This window comes from Peromyscus californicus, unplaced genomic scaffold (genome assembly GCF_007827085.1).
Source record: "Peromyscus californicus insignis strain IS unplaced genomic scaffold, ASM782708v3 Scaffold_10__1_contigs__length_136768540, whole genome shotgun sequence".
Classification (NCBI taxonomy): Eukaryota; Metazoa; Chordata; class Mammalia; order Rodentia; family Cricetidae; genus Peromyscus; species Peromyscus californicus.
In genome coordinates this window covers 22,583,507-22,606,188 of record NW_026294391.1, presented here as the reverse complement: position 1 = coordinate 22,606,188, position 22,682 = coordinate 22,583,507, and the positions used below count along the sequence as shown (strand labels likewise).

The 22,682-nt window shown below is 42.2% G+C and overlaps 1 protein-coding gene across 8 annotated transcripts in view; it reads right to left on the bottom strand.

Annotated features, from left to right (window-relative positions):
• Positions 1-22,682, bottom strand: part of Frmpd4 (FERM and PDZ domain containing 4) — a 931,047-nt gene that overhangs the window by 633,779 nt on the left and 274,586 nt on the right. For 5 of the 8 annotated variants that reach the window (XM_052714478.1, XM_052714651.1, XM_052714309.1 and 2 more), the window contains exon 1: positions 6,100-7,012. The exons of 1 other annotated variant lie outside the window; for it this stretch is intronic. Coding sequence is in view for 3 of the 7 variants with exons in the window: in XM_052714171.1 (XP_052570131.1) it covers positions 6,100-6,140 (41 nt within the window). In the remaining 4 variants the exon portion in view is untranslated. Of the gene's footprint in view, positions 1-6,099; positions 7,013-7,344; positions 7,694-22,682 lie in introns of those variants that run through there. 2 more of the 8 variants (XM_052714566.1, XM_052714230.1) reach the window with 1 other exon arrangement.

Genomic DNA, 22,682 nt, shown 5'->3' with positions numbered 1-22,682 from the left:
TAAAATATTGAACATCTTAAGTTTTAATAAAAATAAAGTTTAGATTAATTGTGAATATATGTCAGTGAATTTGAATACTTAACATTCTATATTGTGTGTGAGCACATGTGTTTACATATGTCCAGACAGTGACAAAGAAAGAAAAAAAAGAAAAACAGGAAAAACTACTAGAGCTGGGTGTAATTGTGTACCCCTGTAATTCCAGCACTTTGGAGGTAGAGGCAAGAGAATTGAGAGTATAAGGCCAGCTTGAGTTATATAAGACTCTCTCTGTGGCCAGGTAGGTTGTCACAGGCCCTAGGATAGAACCAATTGATGTTTTTGTTTGTTTGTGTTTGTTTTTGTTTTGTTTTCCTCAATGGACATAAGTATTAAACTGACTCTTAATGATATATCACTATACCCACAGATAGATGCATCTCTCAACCCTCATCAGAGACACTTCTGTTTGCCCTAGATGGTGATCAATACAAAGCCCACAAGTGATCCAAGTACAGAGAATAAGAACCTGCAAATTTCTCAGCCCTCCCACAGTTCAGGCATCATTGTGGAAGAGGGGACAGATCACTGTGAGAGCCAGAGGTGATAGAAGACTACAAGGAATCAGTGTTCTCCGGACACAACAGGGCAGCTATACATATAACACGTATCTATTGTGACAGCATATACAAGCCCCATACAACCTCAAGCCAGATTAAATCTCAGCCCAAGATCTATGTGCTGTCCTTAGCTGCTGACAATGGAAGAGTCAGTTTTCTTTAAGAGTATTGTCATCAGTAGGTCAAAGATGCTCCAGTAGGAGGCCACACATCCATGAACATATGGGCAGCACATATTGGACTTGATTGGTGGGGGGGAAAAGCACACAAAGTTGGGTGGGTAGGAAAGGAGAGGTATATCCAAGAGGAGCAGGGTGAAAGGATGCATACAGTCAAAATTCATTGCATGAATTCTCAAAGAACAAATAAGACATTTAAAAAAAGAAAAGAAAAAGAAGGAAAGGAAGGAAGGAAGAAAAAAGTAAAGTTTTCTATAAGAGACAGTAAACATTTTAGACTTTGGGAAACAGCATTTCTATGGCATGTTTTCAACTTTGTTGTTGTACAGAAAATTCAGGCATAGACACTATAAAACGAATGAGCATGGCTGTGCTCCAATAAAACTTTATTTATGGACACCAGAATTTTAATTTCACATTGTTTCTTTTGTTTTGTTAAACCATTTAAAAATAAGTTCATTCTTATTTCCCCAGACTGTCCCATAATAGCAAGCCAGATTTGGCATTTAAATCATATTTTTCTATCCTGCTGGTTTAACCTTCTCATAATTCTCTCTTTGATATGATAAGGTTCCAGATCATCTCATAGGGTTAGGGATTGAGCTCAGTGGGGACAATACTTGAAAAACTTGCATGAAGACCTTAGTTCGATTCCCAGTACCACATAAATCAGGTGTGGTATTTTATCCCTGTAATCCCAGCCTTAGGAAAAGGAGGCAAGAGTATCAGAAGTTCCAATGTCATCCTCAGCTACATAATGAGTTTGAGAACAGCTTTAACTACATGCCCTCCCCCAATAAAAACAAAATGATATTAGCAGAGAATGTGTTGAATGCCTTTCATCCCAGCATTCAGGAGCAAAGGCAGGTAGGTCTCTGAGTTCCAGACCAGCCTGGTCTACATAGAAAGTTCCAGGCCAGCCAGAGCTACACAGTGAGACTCTGGTACAAAAAGAAACAACAACAAAAGAAGTACTTAACGATATATGAGGGTGGTGAATTCCAGGACTACATGTATGTTTCAACAATCTTTTTTAAAGCCTCAATTTTTTCTACTATGTTAAGAGAAGAAATCAATGTTTTCAAGATGGTTCCATAAAGATAATGTATTTCTAGAGGCTAGGAGTATTGTTCAGGAGGAGCATGCACAGAGTCTTACATTCCATCCCCAGCACAGTAAAAAGAAAAAGAAAAAGAAAGGAAAAGAAAAAGCATATGGATCCATGGCTTATCCACTAATAATGCTAAACTACTATGGCAAACTGAGTGTGTGTGTGTGTGGTGTTATCTGTATGCCTCTGTGTGTCTGTATAGAAGGGAGAGAATGACCAGCTAGCTGCAAGAGCTATAAGCAGAAAGCAAAAATTTCTAGGACTTGTTTTTAAAGTACAAGTTTCACCATCACCACAGTTTATATGGGAAAGACAGAGAGAGAGAGAGAGAGAGAGAGAGAGAGAGAGAGAGAGAGAGAGAGAGAGAGAGAGAGAGAGAGAGAGAGGAGGGGAGGGCATTGTAATGGCAGGGAGCATGAGCTAGATGCCTTCTCCCTAAAGCTGAGTGACTAGACTCATTCAGTGCACACTAGCAGCCCCTGGGAAACCAAAGTTAAATATTCCTAAAACAGGAATCTAGTTCTGTTATGAAACTCTTCATCATTTCACCTCCTGACAGCCATAGAAGTCAGCAGAACCAGAAAGGACTCAGAAGACAAGCAAGCAGCATCTTTAATAAAATTCAAATCCAGAGTCTTCAGGGTCTTTCACTGCTAATCTCCAGAGCTCACCATTATCAGTGCCATTGCCAAAATTACTTGGGGAAAAATAGAGGAGCCTAGAAGCCTCTACTCTTTTGCCTCCTTCTTTAACTTCCCTCTTCCCCAGGAAGTGATTTATTCTGGATAACGTAAAGGAAAAACAAAACAAATTTCATTGTATCTAAGTAAGTTTTCTATCAAAAATCAAACTATAAATGAAAACATTTCACTCTTCTTCAAAAGTTAAGATATTTGCAACAAAATTAGCACTTTGTTATCACACATTTTAGTCACTGCTACATACCAAAATAATAACAACGGCAAAGTAAAATAATTCATGAAACAATTTAAAAATGTACAATATAGCTTGCTGTGAATTTTCTTACTGCCATAATGAAGAATCTTCACATCAATACTTGTGACCTTACCATCAAATAGAAATGAAGTTTACCACTCAATTCATGAATGCATTGCTCAGATTAATAAAACCCCTATGAATTCGAGGTATCAACTCACCTCCCTCAGGCAAAAGTGGAGTAATCGTATGTTTTTCTACTGAACTGTGTTCTTCTATAAACATTTGAGAGTGCATCTGCTTTACAAATGAAACAGTCAACACTAAGAGCAGTAACAATAAAAATATAGGCCTATTTTTATGCTATTACTGGGTTATAAAGCAATCATCTGTAATACTCTCATCTACAAGGATGGAAAAATGATATATAACTGTTACCAAGGAAACAGTAAAGTAAAAACTGCATGTAAACTATCAGGCTGTTTAATAACCAGAAAATTAGAATACGAAAACATCTTCGGACAGAACCATGACACAGTGTGCCACACACAATGAATGCAATCAAGGGCCATAACTCACACAGATGGCTTAAAGGGTCACCACTACTTGCTAGCTAATCTAGCTTGGCAGTATTTGTTTTAAATGACAATGATAAGGTGGTACTGGGTTCTTGAGGGGTAATTAGAACTTTGACTTTTCATGTGAATAAAAAGGCACCAAGTCAGTAGATGAATAGTTAAATGTAGGCGTCTCGTAAAGTCAAAGCACTTGGCTTATTGATTCTAGCATAGATTAATATTCTCTCGGAATGCTCTTTAATGACCACTGTCTTTACTCACAGGTCGGACACTTGGCAAATATCAGTTACAGCAGCTGCTTTCTGAATCAACATTTCAAAACTGAAGTTCCTAAGAACCAAGACAAGGCTAAGAACCAAACCTAGGGTGACTGTGTGTATTTGCCTGTAAGTCAGGAGAATGTGAAGCATTCAAGGCACCATACTGATCAAAGTTAAATCCTTTAGGAAGATTATTCACTCTGAAATCAGGGAAATCCTGCCGTGTAAGCACTTTTATACTTCATTTTTCTAACAGTGTTTGAAGTACACACACACACACACACACACACACACACACACACACACACACACACGTCTTCTTTGAAGGGCAGAAGCAAACAGCTGCAGACCCCTTAAAGCCATCCCTGTTCCAGTTTGAGGGCCATCCTGGAGCTCAAACTGAGCAAAAGAGGCACTCCAGTAGGCTGTAAGGTTTCTCAGTGGGCACATTGGTTCAGAGCATAAGCGCTTTCTCCCTTTAGAACAAACATTCCAGTGGATGACATAAGGACAGAAAGTAAAATTCATACTCATTTCCTGAATTTTAGACTCTTCTTTTAAAAAAGATTCTAATCCTTGCATCTGTACACACACACACACAGAGAGAGAGAGAGAGAGAGAGAGAGAGAGAGAGAGAGAGAGAGAGAGAGAGAGAGAGAGAGAGAGAGAGAGAGAGACTGGCCTGGATTTTTATAAAACCTCTGACTTGTGGAAACCACAAAGATACATTAGAATCTAGCAAAAATAGATATAATACATCTTTTCATTGACATATAATACTGACTTTCCCAGGGATCCAAAGTTTAAGGACTACATGGAGTCTCTAGATGTTTTGTGAGTCCTGCTGGTTTTAGCATGAGGCCATCCAAAATTCTGTTACTTTAGCCCATACTCTCAACTGAACTTTTCTCTCCCCAAGTCTCATTTCCATCTATCATACAGAGGGCACCACAGCATTCCAGAATTGGGCCTTAGCTCTTATTTGATAGTTGTCTATTATCCAGTCATAGACAGAAGCATACAGGAAGTTAATAGGACAGTGGTGTGAAGCCATGATCCTTTAAATATCAACATGAAAACAAATAATTTGCCATATTACAGCCATTGACTACTTCACACATCTGTCCTCTCCTGTGCAGGGACCTCTCATGGGCAGTTCGAAGATATATATTTCACTAGCATCCCAGAATCTCCAATCTACGCAGAGTAAGTTGCATGGTGATCCTTTCCCTTGTGAAATCTACGCCTGACATGAAGGTTGACCCATATGGTTGAGGGCATATGGGGATGTGCAGGGAAAACAAAGAGCTGTGGGTTTTCGCAATATCCAAACCAAAGGGCTGTGAGTGCCTCAAATAGGGATGGGCAAATCGAAGTCAACATATTTTTCTGCCTCAGGTTTTTGAGGTTGTTCATTCTTGCTTTATACAATCAACACATTTTGCTCTTACCCGAAAAAAAAAAGGAAAATGTAGCATGGTACTCTCCATATTGAATTTTTTTTTAAATGCCTATCTCCTAGGGGCTACTTCCCCAGTCCTCCAGGGCAGAGGGCTACCTCTGCCACAGACTTGGAAGGAAGTGGGAAGGCATGGTTTTCCAACACCTCTCCTACCCAGCTCTCTCAGTTATTGCCCCAAGCACAAGACATGACTTGTTGGGTTCAATGAAGCCTTTGGAGGACAGCAGGGCAGGGGGTAGAAGAATATTCAGACCAGATACTACTTCGCTGGCCCCAACGTGGCAACGTTCCTTACTACTCTCTCATCAGCACTGCTGGCAAAATCGCCTGATTCGATGATTTGTCTTCAGTTTCAATCATAACAGCTACTTAGAAGCACATTTCTACATCTTTAAGGCTTTAGATTTCCACAGTTACTCAAAGAATGGCTGAAAGCTTTTCTCTTCTACCTCCATGACTTTGCCATCTGGGTCACTGCTGGAGACATCCGGGTCAACCTTCAAACTGACTTTTCCAGAGCATGGAGGTCTATTTTAGAGGTGGGAAAAGGGGGGACACTTTGGGTGCTTGCTGCTTGGAAAGCTCCCAAGCTCCAAGTACTTTGGGCTTTCCTAGCAAAATCGATTACAACCATCTTCTCTTGGCCCTTAACATATAGTGTGACCCCTAAACTCCACTGGGGCTTTTCCTAAAGGAAAGCAAGCTGCTCTGACTATCGTGTGTGTGTGTGTGTGTGTGTGTGTGTGTGTGTGTGTGTGTGTGTGTGTGTGTGTGTTTGCTTTATGCTTGTGCCTATAAAGCCCCATCAGAAAGGGAGAAATAAGTTGAAGGCAGCAGCCTCTGGTCCTCTGGTTTTGGTCCTACCTTAAGCCAGGCTGCTCTTTTAAGCTTTTGCTCTTTCCAGCCCCCAGAAAAATAAAGCACCAAGTTTACGCGGCGGCCCTAGGTGCAAAGAAAACACGCGCGGTCCCTACCTGGAAAGCTTTGCAATCTTCACAAAGCTGAAGACATCCATGCAGGTAGCTGGGGATCCCAGAGCCTGGCGGCTCGTTGCCCCTTTTCACGCCAGCAAAGGCAGTCTCAGCAGCCCCATAGCCAGGACCTCAGTGCGCCTGGGGCTTGAGCGGCAGCAGCGGGTGGTGGCAGAGACCCAGGAGGGCCGGTACCTGGAGGCGGCGGCTGCTACCCCCCTCCGGCCGTGAGCTGCGTGTGCATCCCCAAGCAGGACCATTGATGGGCGCCCGCTTCGGGAAAACTCAATGGAGAGGGAGCCAGGCTGGGCGCAAGCAGCGGGGCAGAGAGCGCGGCCCGGGTCCTGCGCCCCGCCCCAAGAGCTCTGGCCCTGAAGACCGCTAGGCGCCCAGAGGACCAGAGGCCAGGGCGAGGGGCGCCGCTCCTGCTTCCCAGCCCCTGGAGCCCTGTGTCCCACGCACTGAAGATCGCAGACTGAACCAGGAGGCGGCGGGCAAGCTTGGCACACGCGCACGCACCCCTCACAGCACTGCAGCTGCCTCCCTGCCTCCTTCCCCAAGCCTAGTCCCTTTCTCTTTTCCCTACCCCCACCCGCCCAGGGGGAGGGGGCACTCTCCTGTCACCGGCTCCCGGAGCCTCCAGATCCTTCAGATCTGCTCCAACAGTCCTTAGCGTGCTGCAGGACCGTAAAACACCACCTCCAGTCTCCAAAAAACGTAGGGAGAGCAGTACAACCGCAGGCGGCCCTAGGCTTCCGTAAACAGAACTAGGGATCGGAAAAGAGCGAGGATGATCAAGACGGGATCGTTAGTCAAGGGGAAGGGAAGGGAGATGCCCAGTGGAGTGGGTTCGATTTGAAGAGCTCAAGAGTTCCCTCTGCTTTCCCTGAACCACTGGAGCGAGACGTGGCTGCTGGGCTGGCTGGAAAGGTGTGTTCTTTGGACAGCAGCACCGCGGCAGCGTCGGTGAAATAAGCACAGGGTGCATTTGCGGGGTGCGGGGATAAACACAGCTGCTCCTTACTAGAGGAGAAGAGAACTCAGGGTCCCAGGAGCTGGGGTGGGGGCGGGGTACAGGGCTAATTAGGAGGGGCTGAAGATGACTGGGAAGAGAAGGGTTGCAAGTGGGGTCTGGCGGGCGGAGCAAGCTGCCTTTTCAAATTGAGGGTGGGCAAGAGCCGGAAAGGGGAGGGGGAGAGAAACCTTGGCCAAGAAACACGAACACGAACACGAACACTGAACACTCACCTTAGACAGAGTAAACTCCAAGTTGCAGCCATTTAGAACTCCTTGGCTTGCTTCTCTTTTACATAATTACCTTGGATAATCACGCCTGTTCCTTAACTCACTGCTATCTTTCTTGGAGGCTCAGGCTTCTTTCAGGGTTCCCCCTTTTTTTTCGTCTTTCTCTTGGAGTCTGAAGGAGTCTTCTCCCAGACCCTTCACCGTCTCTCCCCAGAGTCTGTGAAGGTCAGCTGGCCTCACTAGGGTGCGTACTCCCACCGGCAGACAGCTTTCACCTGGCGACAGGGCCACCGCAAAGAGCCAATGCCTCCTGCGAAAGATTGGAGGCTCTGGCTTGGAGGCTCCAGCTAGCCAGTGTCTCTCTCTCTCTCCCAGGGATTAAGGAAGAGGAAATAGGTTTAAACTTCCCAGACTTCTGCTTCTGCTGTTATATTTAAAGTCTTCAGTATTCAGACCCAGTACTTCCATGTTATTTTTAAGGCATTTCTCTCCAAATTAAACATAAAATCACTAGCAATCTGCACAATCTTGATGAAATAAAACTTAGGCATAAATTACAGATTTCCTTTTGAATAGGCAGGGCAATTTTCCTTTAGCTTCTTATAGGCAGTCTAGTTTAATGTAAATTCTGTAACTTCTGGAGCCCAGAAAGCAAGGAAGACATTGGCTTTTGAACACCCTATTGTTTGCATAAAATAATCATAGTTTGGGGATGCTTTATAATTTTTAAGGCATTTGTGCATTTGAGTCTCATACTAACTCTGTCATAAGAGGCAACATGCTGAAAACAGAGAAATACTTTCTTTTTATGTCAGTCTATTCTCAAACACAGATTAGAAACGCACACACACACACACACACACACACACACACAAAAAAAAAAAAAAAACAAAAAGAAATCACCTAAAACACCATGAATCAGAAAAAGGTTACATATCTGAACTAAACTGCACAGGAGTTCTCTATTCTTCTTTAAGCCAAAATCTCTGTCCAACAAGGACCAACAAATCTCTAAAAACTGGGGGACCCTCTATGTTCCAGAACTTCTCTCCCCCTCTCTCCCGTCCTCCCACCAACTCACCTGGTTCTAGCAACACTGGCCTCCTTGCTATTCCCCCAACTTACCTTCCAACCTTAGGCTTTTATCCTGTTACTCCTCTTTGCATTGGTTACTCTCTGAGCCTAGAATATTCTTCCATCAAGTATCTGTATGGTTGGCTCTTCATGCTGTCAACTCTTCACACGAATACTACTTCCACAGAAACCTGGACTCCAGGAACCCATCAGCTTGTCATTGTTTTATGTTTTGTTTGTTTTTCCTGTTGCTATAGCACTTATCACCTGCTGACATATTATATAATTTATTTTTTATCATTTGTGCTTTCTGAATCTTCCACTGGCATAAATGCTGCACAAGGACAAAAATCTCTCTTTGGTTTTGTTTGGGTTTGGTTTTCACTGCTAGATCCCAATGCCTAGAACAGTTACCTAGATATAGAAACACCTTAGTAAATAATGTTGAATGAATGACATGCTCCTTAAATTCACAGCCAAAGTCGCACATCCCAGGCAAGTACTGTTGACTCTGTGACCGCATGGCTGATGTTTATACATTTCCAAGCCACTGTCTTTCCCCTTACACCCTCTGTCCTCTTTTGGATTACTAATGATGGTGGTGAAGGCCCTGTCACATTCTCCAGTTTTTTTCCTCTTTGGCACTTCTAACACTGCCCCCAACAAAGTGGAGACCGACATCTTCCCTTCATCTGTGTTCTAACATCTGATAGCAGAGGATCAGCTTAACATCTATTGGCAGCAGACCAATTCTATGATGGGATAAGGGGAAAATCAAACAATGCTTTTGGATAATGTGCTCTGAAAAGTTGTTTCCTGGGCTGAGGATATAGCTCAGTTGGTAGAGTGCTTGCCTAAAATGCAAAAGGCCCTGTTTTCCATGGTTAGCACAGAATAAACCAGGTGTAGTGGTACATGACTGAACTCCAGAACTCACTTAGATGATGGAAGCAAAAAAATTTGGGATTCAAATTCATCCTCAACTACATGAAGAGGTTGGGATCAGCCTGGGATATATGAGGTCCTGTCTCAAAAAAGAACCATTGTTGCTTGTGATAACAGAACTATTGGAAAACTTTTAAAAAAAGAGTATCCAATTAAGGAAGAATTAGTGTAGGGTTTAGGGGTATAGCTTAGGGGTAGAGCACTTGCCTAGCATGTACAAGTTCCTGGGTTCAACCCCCAGTTTTGAACTAAAAATCTATTCCAGATATTACATAGCTATTTATTCATCAGTGAATGTGTCAGGAAATAGGCATTTCATGTACTTGTAGAGAAAGCCTCTCCTCAAGACATCTGGTCTACCTGGAACAGCTGGCATTGGGGTTTCTTGCTGTGCCAATTTCTGCACTACAATTATGAATGGTACAGATGCCTCCTCTCCACAGCAAAACAGTACCAGGGGAAATGACTGGCTTTTCCAGGCCTTTATTCTCCTCCAATAGAGTAATTGTCTGGTATGTTTTCTAATGGATTGATAGCATTTTCTAAAGCAAAGGGGGCTCCCCTCCCCACACCTTTGTTTCTTAACTCCCCTGAAACATGCTAACACAGCCAGTTTATACCTCTGAGCCAGCCTGGCAGCCAGGATGAGATCTGAGTGGCTGGTCTGTCAGCCCCATCCCTCTCTCTGTGCCAGATGTGTACAGCAGAGAATCTGGGAGAGATTTCTTTGTCTAGCACGAAACAGATCTGTCTAAAGCAAACAAAAGCCCCAGAGTTGAATCTTGAGGACCTCTGTGATTTTCTGAAGATTGAGCTCCAGTCTGAATAATCTCAAAGGTCCTTCTAGACATTGTAGAGTTACACATCAGAAACTATTTCCTAGCCTTGTGAAAATAACTGCTTAATTTGCTTTACTTAGAATCAACAGACATTCTGACAACCAGCTGTACTGTCAAACTCTGTTGAATACATAAGCAATTCAGCCATCAGATTCAGTGTAAGTTCTGTATATCTTCTGAGACTCAGTTTCCCCATGTCTAAAATGCAAATAATAATACAATGCTACCTTCCTAAAATGACTTGAAATTGGGCTCCATGGGAATTGAGGCACATGGCTGCTAACTCCAGAAGGATTTCCACAAGTGTCTTGACCCTGGGCAGTACTGTTAAGAAAAGTTTCTTCCTTTAAGTGTACAACTATAAAGTTGAACAGGGAGTTGTGCAGGAACTGACCAAAGGAGAACATCACTGCCTACAAAAACAAACACAGTGGTGAGGCCAGTCACCAAGGCCCTGAATCATTTTACATTTTGTGCTCTGGGAGCCTCTCAGAGGCAAGAGGGAGGAATTTCTTCACCATTGTTGAGGCCCTATCTAATTGTTGGGAGTCCACTATGGGGCTAGGTTAGAGGCTGAGGTATTTTTTTTTTCCTGTATCCACCAATTTGTGGAGATTCTCCCATGCACCACAGATTGTTCTAGGCAACAATGTAAGATTCTGCTCACATAGTCAGCTCATACGGGGAGTAGCTTGTGGTGGTTTGAATGAGAATGAAAATGACTCCCATAGCCTCATATATTTGAATGCTTGGTCTCTAGTAAGTAGAACTGTTTTGGGAAGAATTAGATGTGGCCTTATAGGAGAAGGTATGTCACTGGCTTTGAGGTTGCAAGATCCAAAACAAGGCCCAGTCTCACTCTCTCTGCCTCCAACTTGCTGATTGGAATATAAGATCTTAGCTACTGCTCCAGTGCCATGGATGCCTGCCTGCTGCCATTTTCCCCATCATGATGGCTCACTCTCTGAAACTGTAAACAATCCCCAACTGAACATTTTCCTTTATAAGTTGCCTTTCTTATGATGTCTCATCACAGCAATAGAAAAGTAACTAAGACAGGGATAGAAAATAGGCAAAAAGAAAAAGAAAAAAGAGGAAGAGGAGAAGAAAAAAGAAATAAGAAACGACTTTAAGCATGTGGGATACCCACTCCCACTTTTACCCCAGGGTACTCTTGAGGAAGGAGAAGTGGAAAATATTTAGATAGAAAGAGATACCAAGATGATGAGAGGAAAGACAGAAACACAGGATAGCCTCGGGAGGACCTAGGTCAATACCCAACAGCCCAGAACTTTATTTAGAAGGGCTTTTTATAACAATGCCAAGGGGCAAGGCAAAAGACCTCCCCCTTGCTTGATACAACAAAGTGTAGCCCCTTCCAAACACCTGGTACCCAGGCCTATGGTCCAATCATCCTCTATGCAGCCCTGCTGGTAAAGCAAGCTCAGATCTCACTAGGAAACCTCTGTGGGCTCCAACATAAGTGAGAAAATAGACAATGATGATGTATAAAGATTTAAAGTTGCTTTTATTACAAAAGAGTGAGCAGGCAAGTACCTAAGATATAGTAGAGAGGACTTCTTTAAGGTAACATTGAACCAGAGAAAGGATGAACAGAAGCTGCTCTAACTCAAGGTTCATGATGAAGAACACAACACATAGAAGAGACAAGGACAAAATAAGCACGGAGGCCCTGAGGCAAGAACAGCTGGGGTATGCTTGAAAACTCAGAAGGCTGTCAGTATGTTTGTCTTCAGACTACTGTGTTTGGGGAATGAAGAGGTCGCTCAGCAATTAAGAGCACTGGCTGCTCTTCCAGGGGACCCAGGTTCAATTGCCAGAACCTACATGTCAAGTCTGTAACGGCAGATCCAGGGGATCCAATACCCTTTCCTGACCTTCCCATGCACTGCACACACATGGTGCACAGACAAAATGCATCGAAAATACCCATAAACGTATTTTTTTTTATCTAAAAAGAGTACCATGATTTAAAATTTTTAAGAAGAGCAAGTAGTAGCCAAAACCACCTTTAATCCCAGCACTCCAGAGAAAGGAACTGGTGGATCTCTGTGAGTTCAAGGGCAGCCTGGTCTACACAGCAAGTTCCAGGACATCCAGAGCAATATGGAAAGAGATATAGTTACAAATAAACAAGCATATATTTTAATACTATCTCTTAGAAGCCTGTTCTTTTCTAATGAGAGACAGAAAGGAAGTGGATCTGAATGGGAGGAAAGGTGGGGAAGGACAAGGGGGTGTAGAAGGAAGGGGAACTGTAATTTGGATATATTATGTGAGACAAGAATATATTACAAATAAAGGGAAAGATATTAAGGGAAAAATGGAGGAATGAATGGAGCATAGGCATTCATTGTTCTCTACTCCTTGATTGTAGATGAGATGTGAACATCTGCTTTAAGACTGCAGCTTTGACATCTCTACCATGATGGATTGTACTCTTGAACTATGGCCAGAATCAATCCTTTCTCCCTTTAGATAGATAGATAGATAGATAGATAGATAGATAGATAGATAGATAGATGACTGTATAGAGGTTTCAACAGTTAAAAATATGTATTGCTCTTCCAGAGAACTGACTCCCAGCCCCCACATCAGACAGCTCACACTACTTGAAACTGTAGTTCCAAGGAGATCTGACATCTCTGACCTCCAGTGGCACCAGCACTCACATGCATACCACACCTATACATGTAATTTGAAACAATTACAAATAACCTTTTTAAAAAGATGCTGGAGAGATAGCTCAGTGCTTAAGAGCACTTTTTGCTCTTGCAGAAGACTGGGGTTCAATTCCCAGTACCCACATAGTGGCTCACAACTATCAACTGCAGTACCAAGGGATCTGTGTTTGTTCTCTATCAACTTGATACAAGTTAGAGTCATTTGGAATGAGAGACTCTCAACTGTAAAATGACTCCATGAGACTGGCCTATAGGCAAGTAGGTAAAGCATTTTCCTGATTGATGTGGAAAGGTCCAGCCCACTGTATATACTGTCGACCACAGACATGTGATCCTGAGTTGAATAAGAAAGCAGGCTGAGGATGCTGAAAAGATGGCTCAGTGGTTAATAGCACAGGATGCTCTTCCAAAGAACTCAGGTTAAGTTTCCAGTACCCACACAATGGCTCACAGCTGTCTGTAACTCCAGTTCCAGAGGATCTCAAAACCTCTCTGGCCTCCAAGGGCACATGGTGCAAAGACATACATGCAAACAAAATATCCATACACATAAAATAAAATAAGTAAAATCTAAACAAGAAGAAAGAAAGCAGGTTAAGCAACCCACGGGGAACAAGCCAGTAAGCAATATTCCTCCATGGCTTCTGCTTCCAGGTTTCTGCCCTGCTTGAGATCCTGCCCTGACTTTCCTCAGTGATGGACTGTTACCTGGAAGTATAACATGAAATAAAACCTATCCTTACCAGGTTGCTTTTGGTCATTGTGTTTCATTACAGCAATAGAAACTCCAAATAAGAAAGGATCCAACACCTCTTCTGACCTCCTCTGGCACCAGGCACTAAACATTACTCACATACATATATTCAGACAAAACAGATTGGATAAATCTAAACACAATAAAAATAAAATGAATCTTTAAATCTTTTTTTAAAAGGTGTGTGGATAAAAGGGATGGAAAGATGATTCTGTGGTTAAGAGCATTTGCTGCTCTTTGCAGAAGATCTGGGTTCAGTTCCCAGCACTCACATCTGTAACTCCAGTTCCAGAGATATCTGCTGCCCTCTTCTGGTGCTTTGGGGCCCTTCTTATATGCAGTACACAAAGATACAGGCAGGCAAACACTTATACATAATATCAGAATAAATAAAATCTTAAGAAGAGTATTGTGTTAATCAAATAGAAGAATGGATATAGAAAATAGGGTACATAAATATACACAACTGAATTTTATTTAGCTTTAAAAAAACAAAATTATGACATCTTTAGGAAAATGGACAGAGATGGAAATAAATTCATTAAGTATTAATAACCAGATTTGGAAAAATACCATCATATTTTCTATTGTATTCATAACCTAGATTTAAAATTATATGTACAGGTAAGTACATGGGTGGAACATGAAAACAGAAAGAGGACTATGAGGGAGAAGCATAAGGGTAGGGGGATAAAGAGAAGGTAATGCAATATATGTGACATAAAAGCAGAAGGAATAACTATTTGGGGAAAGAAAGGTTCAGCAAGGAGAGATGAGGTGAGCAATGGAACAATTAATTAGAATAAAGATTACACACACACACACACACACACACACACACACAAACACACACACAAACAAACATCTCACAACAAAATCAATTATTGAGTCTGGAGATATGTCTCAGGGATTAAGAGCACTGGTTGATTGCAAAGAGGATCTGGTTTAATTCCCAGAACCCACATAGTGGCTCACAACCATCCATAACTCCAGTTTGAGGGGATCTGAAGTCCTCTTCTGAATAGTGCTTATACATACATAGAGGTATAACACTCACTCACATAAAAAAAAAGATCTAAACATTTTTAAGAGAAATTTTAAATGTTCAAAGTAATAGCAATAGCAACAGCAATAATGAAAGAGGAGATGAGGACTCTATTGAATGAAGTGAGAATTGGTGACTTTGCAGGGGACACAGGTAAGGTCCAACAGGGTATCCATGCCAGAAGGGCTGCCTGGTCCAGCTGGGGAATGAAGGAGGACATTTTCGCACAAAGCAGCAAGGGTGCATTTCTAAGTTGTCCTGTATTGCACTCTTGAATGAACCAAGTGTGTGTGTGTGTGGTGGTTGGGGGGGGGGGGACGACAAAGTAACTTTGATGCCAGATTTAATCATCCAGGTATGACACAGAAGTGGCATTGAGCACAGAGAGGAATGGGACAAGGAAGTAGTGTATGATAGCCATGTTCAAGGAACATGCCAAACATGATCTGTGAATAGATAGGATATAGGAGGCAGGGAAAGAGGCAATGAGCAGACTCACTACTGCATGGTATCGTACAACAAAATGGTTTAATTGTGTGTAGCATATAAACTGCGAAGGTTCTTCTATACTTCTTTGCCCAAGTGCTCTGACATCCCTCTGCTCCTTGCCAACCCCTCATGACACACCAACCCTCCAGGGTGTGATCCTTAACTCTGTGGCCTGCTCAAGGCCCTCAGCACTTTCTCTTTCTTCTATGTCTGCATTTTTTTCCCTAAAATGCTGGATCATTTCCATGTCCCTTCAGATATTCAGCTCTTTATGTAGTCTTGGTTGTTTGTTTTGGAAAAAGATTCATGTATCTCAGGCTGACCTTAAACTTGGTATATAAGCAAGGATGACCTTGGATTGCTGATGTACCTACCTCTCCTCCCCTTAGCTTAATTACAGACATGAGTCACCCCAACCATTTTATACAATGCTTGAAATTGAACCCAGAGGTTCTATGTATGCTGGGCATCCTGGTTAGTTTTTACTGCCCACTTGACACAATCAAGAGTAGCCTGGGAAGAAGGAGTCTCAACTGAGGGATTGCCTAGAGATATGGGAGGGCCCTAGAGATATGGGAGGGCCCAGCCCACTTCCGGAATTGCCACCCTGGACAGGTAGTCCTAATCTGTATAAGAAAGTTAGCTGAACATAAGCCATAGTGAGGGAGCTAGTAAGTAACATCCCTCCACGGCTTCTGCTTCAGTTCCTCTTCTCAGGTTCCTGTCTTGAGTTCCTGCCCTGACTTTCCTCAGTGATAGACTGTGACGTTGTCACATTAACTGAAACAAACACTTTTCTCCCCTGAATTATCTTTGCTCATATCACAGCAGTAGGAAAACAAACTAGGACACTAGGGAAGCACTCTACCAACTGAACTACAGTCCCAAACCCACACATTCTTTTAACAAAATCTCTTAGCACTCTCATCTCCTTCAGCAAACCCCCTTTGTTCTGCTGATCTTCATTGCCAGACTTCTCTGAGAAGTTGGGTTTGCTTCCTCCCACCATGCTCTGAATCTAGCCCATCTGTTTTCTTATATTCAACACTGTGTTGAAACCATTCCTGGACACGTAAAAAAGGGACATCTGTGTGGCAAATCCACCTGCCAAGGCTCAAATCTAATGCTGCTTGACTCAGCTGACCATAGCCTCTCCCTGGAAACGCTTCTGTCATATAGCCACCACATTGTTCTGGTTGTCTTTATTTCCAGCTGCTTATCCTTTGTCAGTATCTTCCTTGTTACTCTTATCCCTCTCTTCTCCATCATGTTGACCTGCTGACTTCAGACTTTCAGCATTTACTTCTGCTTGAGTGCCTGTGCTAGCTTCTTAGGTGATCTCATTATCTTTGGTGATGTTTAACACCATCTACAGGGGACAGTTCTGGCCTGGAACTCTCATGACCTCCTTAAACATATCTGTGTTTGATGTCTAATATGTACCTCGAACTTTAGGTGTCTTTAGAGTAATTACTATAGAGAAGACCCTACTGTATCCAACTGCTAATACCCACTTCATCCTTCTTTCTGCTTCATTCCAAAATCTAGAAGTCACCTTTGCTGTTTTTTCCTTAAACCTCACCTCAAACCAGTCACCCAGTCTTTCAAATCTACTTTTGAAATTGACCCACACTTAATCTACTGGTAGCATGTGCTTGTGATCTCAGCATTCAGGAGCATATGGGAGTCAGAGGTAGGGAGGTTGCCTCAATTTTAAGGCCAACCTGGTTACATTGCAAGCTCCAGGCCTGCTAGGCCAAGCTCTGGAGACTTTGTATAAAAAAAAAAACAAACCACAACAAAAGAAAAAAATCCAAAACATTTACTATCTTACACATCTCACTCATTTAATCATGGTCACATACCCAAACTACCATTGTCTCTGGCCTAGATAACTACAATGGCCAACTATCTGGTCCCTCTTCTGCCTCCACTGGTCCCTATACTCAATAGGATGTGCTGTGTCTTCCAGGAAAGTTCTACTTAGTATCCAAATACAAAAATTCCATTCTCACGCATTTTTTGTCATGTCACTTCTGGGGATTAAACCTAGGACCACAGGCATGCCAGTCACATACTCTGCCCCTGAACTCAATCTTTCTTCTGGTTTTCTACATTGCACTTCATACCATATGATCTTTTTAGTTTGTTTTGATTTAGTGTTTTCTCTACCAGAATATATGTTCCATAAAGTGAGGGTTGGGGGATCAAGGATCCAATGAATGAACTATGTTTGATAAACATGAAGTGAACTGCTTAGAGTCATGGGTGGTTAGCAGCAGGGAAAGGATCAGAATCCAGAGTCCTTTGCACTCAGCTGGATACTGTGTCTCAAAGCTGAACTAGTACACAGTGCAGAGCAGGTTGTCAGAGAGGAGCCAACCCAGGGAATAAGGGAAGACTTCCTGGAGGTGGTAACTTAGATTCAGGAAAGGCACAGTTCATGTCAGTACTCCAAAGGCTTCCGTGGGATTTTGTGACTTAGGTATAATATAGTAAGATAATCAAAGGAAGAAAGCTAACCTGGGTGTATAAGAAAGTGGTTTGAGGCTTTCTTCTACAGGGAGAAGATAAGGTAGACTGATGATGCTTGACAGGCAGGCGTAGGTCATGGCCACTCTACGGTTCATTGCACTTCCAATTTTAACAGAAAAAAAAATGGTTCCCAAAGCCACAGCTTCCATGAATTCTGAAGCAGGAAGAAAATACAGAATGATAGTCCTCCATGAGAAGAAGGAATAGAGACCTAACCCAAAGGCTATCTCTTTGACCTCCCAACTAAGACATCCCTGTGAGCTTTCTCTGAACCTAGTGTGAGAGCTGAACCATGATTCTAGTCTTGGGGAGACATGGAATAGTTTGAAGTCAAAAATGTATAGTGTATAGTGGACAGTTTAATTAGAGCCTTCTGGTGACTGTTGGAAGAGGACTGGAAATAAGAAACCCAGTCATAAGAAGAGAGGCTCTATGGCAGAAACAGGAGGAATAGAGAACTGGGGCTGGGGTGCTGACTCAAATATTAAAGCAGGTGTGGCAATGTACTTGTGATTCCAGCACCTAAAGACAGAATGGAACAGGCTGGCTGGCTAGATTAGCCACATCTTTGAGCTCCGGGTTCAATGGAAAGATATGCCCTAAACAAACAGGGTCGAGAACAATCAGCATTGATACACATACAACCACACAGCAATATGAGACTACATATATTCAAACATGCATGTGCACACATATACACATGAGAGGGTGGGAAGAAAGGATGCAGAATTGAGTTTGAGGTAAAAATTATCAGAACTGAGTGTTTGGTGATGTATGAAAACAGTTATGGTTGGATAAGAGAATCTACTAAATGTCAAACTTAAAGTCCAGGCCAAAGGGGATGCCCCTGAGACAAGGTTTTGAAGAAAAAGACAATGTGTTCACTTTAAGTTCTGCAGAGGGCTTTGGTGGTCCATAAGGAAGCAATGTTTCCAGTTGTGGGCTAAACAGCTAAAGAATGGGGTTCATAAGAGGCTAGGTAGATGAGAGAGAGAGAGAGAGAGAGAGAGAGAGAGAGAGAGAGAGAGAGAGAGAGAGAGAGAGAGAGAAGGAAGGAAGGTATTTTTTCTTCCCGTTCTCTTGCCTTCCCTCCTTCTTTCCTTCCTTCCTCTTTGTTTTTTATCTTTATGCTCATCATAATATTCCACAGAGGTGGGAGGAAAGACTAGAAATTGGAAGGCAAGACAAGCTCTTTTTTAAAGATTATTATTTTTATTGGTATTAAATAAGGATATGACTCATACTGTTCATTTGTAAGGTTTGATTTTTCTAAATGCTTTTGTTCATTACTCCTGCAAATCACCCTGTAAGTTAGACAAGAAAGGTATTATTATCCCATTTTAGGGATGACAAAGGGGTGAGACCAGAAAAGCTAAGTGGTGACAATAATTCTTATTAAATATGAGGATTATTATACTATGAGAAAGTAGCACTGTTTCTGTGTGATATATCCAGCACCCTGTAGGGAACTTACGAATATGGATTTAGGCCAGAAAAATGTCTCAAGTTCTACAAATACAATTCCATTTTTTCCCTCTTATGTCTAATTACCTTAAAGGAGACTTGAAATTATTTAAATGGGAGCCATTATTTAAATGGCTCCGCATTTGGTAAAAGGGCTTGGTGTACAAGCCTGATGACGCAAGAGCAACCCACAGAATGGGCATGGAATGAGCGAACCTACTCCTGTAAGTTGGGCTCTGACTTCTACATGCCTGCATTATTTGGTGATGTATGAAAACTAGTATGGATGAATACAAGAACACACACATATTGCCATTAGAAAGAACAACAGACAAGGCACGAGGATTTTGAGTCCATTCCCGAAGTGCTTCTATAGCTGGCTGTGGGGGGGCCCAGCTGCAAGTCCAGCACTCAGGAGACTGGGACAAGAGGATCTGGAGCTAGCCTGCGGCACATAGGAATACTGCTGTCTCATAAATAAACAAATAAGCAAGCCAATAAACAAAAGTTACTCACATGCTACGTGCTTGAATATTTCTAAGTGTTCACACCTTCATCTGTATGCTTTATAGGGACAATGAGCTGCCATGTCCCACTTCCCTTCCACTCCCCATGCAATAGAGACACACAAGTGGCTCTTCCTAAAGGCCAAGAGAGGCAAGATGTTCTGAGAGCCCATCTGCTCGGTAGCTTTGAAATCCAGAAGGAACAGATTCAAGATCTGAAACTTACCAATCTGCTGTGCATCTATAAGATGAGAGAAAATGAATAGCTCAGCTCACTGGCAGATGAACTTTATTCGAGGTTAAGAACTACATTTGCTATACACACCTTTCACTAGGCTCATTAAATCACCTAATTCCTTTTATATCTTTACCCCTGCCCTCTTGCCCATAGTGTTCTAGAATATACCAAAAGTCAGCTAATGGAGGATTATAATTACAACCTTCCTCCTGAATCTCCTCTAGTGTGATGAGCTACAGGAAAAAAAAAAAAGGAGAAGGGGTCATTTTAAAGATCCTACAAATGCAGGTTGTCATAATATGAATCTTTACTGTGACATACCATGTAATAATATTTTGAATTCTTATCCAATGCTTAAAAAAAAGAAGAAAATAAAAAATCATAACGCCCCATTTGCCTGAGAGCCATTTTAGCATTTTGGACTCATTTTAAACCTCTCAGATTCACTTTCACTTTTATGCTGTCCTTCTGACATACCAAAAAATGTTCCTGCTCTTTGGCCCAGGCCTAGACAAAAACTAATCAAACCACTTTGAATAACAGCACTTCTGCTTGATGGATAAATTGCTCCAGGCCTGACGACTATTAGGATGGTGAACTTTAAGTAAGATGCATGGACAAAACTAGCTGACTTGGAACGAGTCGTTCCAGGTTTTTGAGTTCTCCTTCATGTATTGATTTAATACTTTACTGATTAATTCACTCAATTAATATTTATTGAGCCATTTACCACACACACACACACACACACACACACACACACACACACACACACACAGAGCATGGCAGGAAAGGAATCCTGTCTGATTTATCTTCATTTTGAGGGCTGGAGCAGACTTGTGTCGCCCCTTCAATAAGACTGCTTTCTCCCTGTTTTCACATCCCCTTCCTCAGACCTTCTAATAGGACTAGTCCTATACTGGGAACCCAGGACTAATATCATCCCTCACTGATTCCAGTCTCTAAATGCAGCCCTCAAATCTTGAACTATAGCTATTATCTTTTTTTATTAAAAATCTTCAAAGGAGTGGGAGATATGGCTCAGCAGTAGAAAGTATGTATTACTGTTCCAGAGGACAGGAACTTCATCCCCATCACCCATATCAGGTGACTAACAAATACCTGTAACTCCATCTCCAGGAAAATATCTTTGGTCTCTGAGGGCCCCTATACACAAGGGGCACTAATTCACACACACACACACACACACACACACACACACACACACACACACACACACACCTATACACATGCACACACACCTACACCCATACACAATTAAAAATAAAGTAGACCTTTTAAAAATCATTGAAAAGTTATTTTACTTTTTTACTCATTTATTTAGTGTGTACGTGGGGGTGGGGGTTTACTTGCATGGGGTGGCTGGGATGGGGTGGCTGGGTGCGTGTGGTATATGTGAACACACGCATGCACCCGCCATGGCAGGCCTATAGAAGTCAGGTTTCAGTCTTATCCCGTCTCTAGAGAAAGGGTCTCTTTGTTGTTGTTCCACTGCATGTACCAGGCTAGCTGCCTGCAAGTGTCTATGAATGTCTTGCCTTGCTTGCCATCTCTCTTTAGTAATACGGTACTAAAGATGCTTGTGCCTCTGTGCCCAACTTTTACGTGGGTAGTGGGGATTCAAACCCTGGTCTGCATGCTTGTGTGGCTTATACTTTATCCACTAAATCGTTTCCATATCCCTGCAAGCTATTTTCTTGAGACATGGCAATAGTAAGAAATGGAGTAAATAACGTGAAGATTGTAGCAGCGGGCTGGAGGCTAGAAGAAGTTTGGCTCTGAGGATATTGTTTTCCTGAGACAGCCTGCAATGTTGACCTTCACATTGTCATTTTATAAAAAAAAAAAAAGAGCAAGAGAAAATTTACATTTTATAAGATAATGGAGTCTCTTTCTCTTTATTTTGTTTCTTTTTCTTTTTGCTCTAGTCAATGAATACCTGACTAATTGGTACAGAGGATCAGCTACTAGTTGAGGCTAGAGGACAAAGCTGTTTTCCAAATAACTATAAGAAACTTACTAAGACAACAGTACAAATAATTAGAGTGCAAGCTGGACAATGGCTATGAGACCCCACCTTGAGAGCAGGCTTCTCTGTTTAGAAAGACCCTTGTACAGCCCTGTGGGGTGAGGGTCATTATCTGCAATTTACAATAACACTATGAAGCCCTGGGATGTGGCATGATTTGCCAGTGATCACACAGCCAGCAAACTGGAAGCAACAGTCCTCATACAGCAGCATTCTAATCTCTCATTCCCTGCTTTTCCCTCGGAATAAAGGCTGCTCACTGGGCACAATGGCCAGGGGACCTGAGGAAGCCAGGAAGGGTGAAAATGAGAGACAGGGAGGGGCTAACTGCAGTTGAAGGAAACAGACGGAGCTTGCAAACCAAACTCCTGAAAATGGGGTGGGACTCTGAACTGGGCCTTGGAGAATGGTGGGGGTATTTAGAAAAATGTTCTGGAGAAAAGATGCCCCAGAGATAATGTTCTGAAGATGCAAATTGTAGAATATATGGAAGAAGTCTTTCTTTTTCTCAAAGTTTCAAGCAGGTTTTGATAAAAAAAAATGTATTATATCCAACATAATGCAAATGCTATGTAAATAGAGTATTGAAGAAATAATAAAGAAAAGTATACATGGTAAGTTCAAATATAGTCTCTTCCATGCTCATCTGTCCATCTCTTCACTTCCTTTCCCGACTGTATATTTCCACTCACTCATA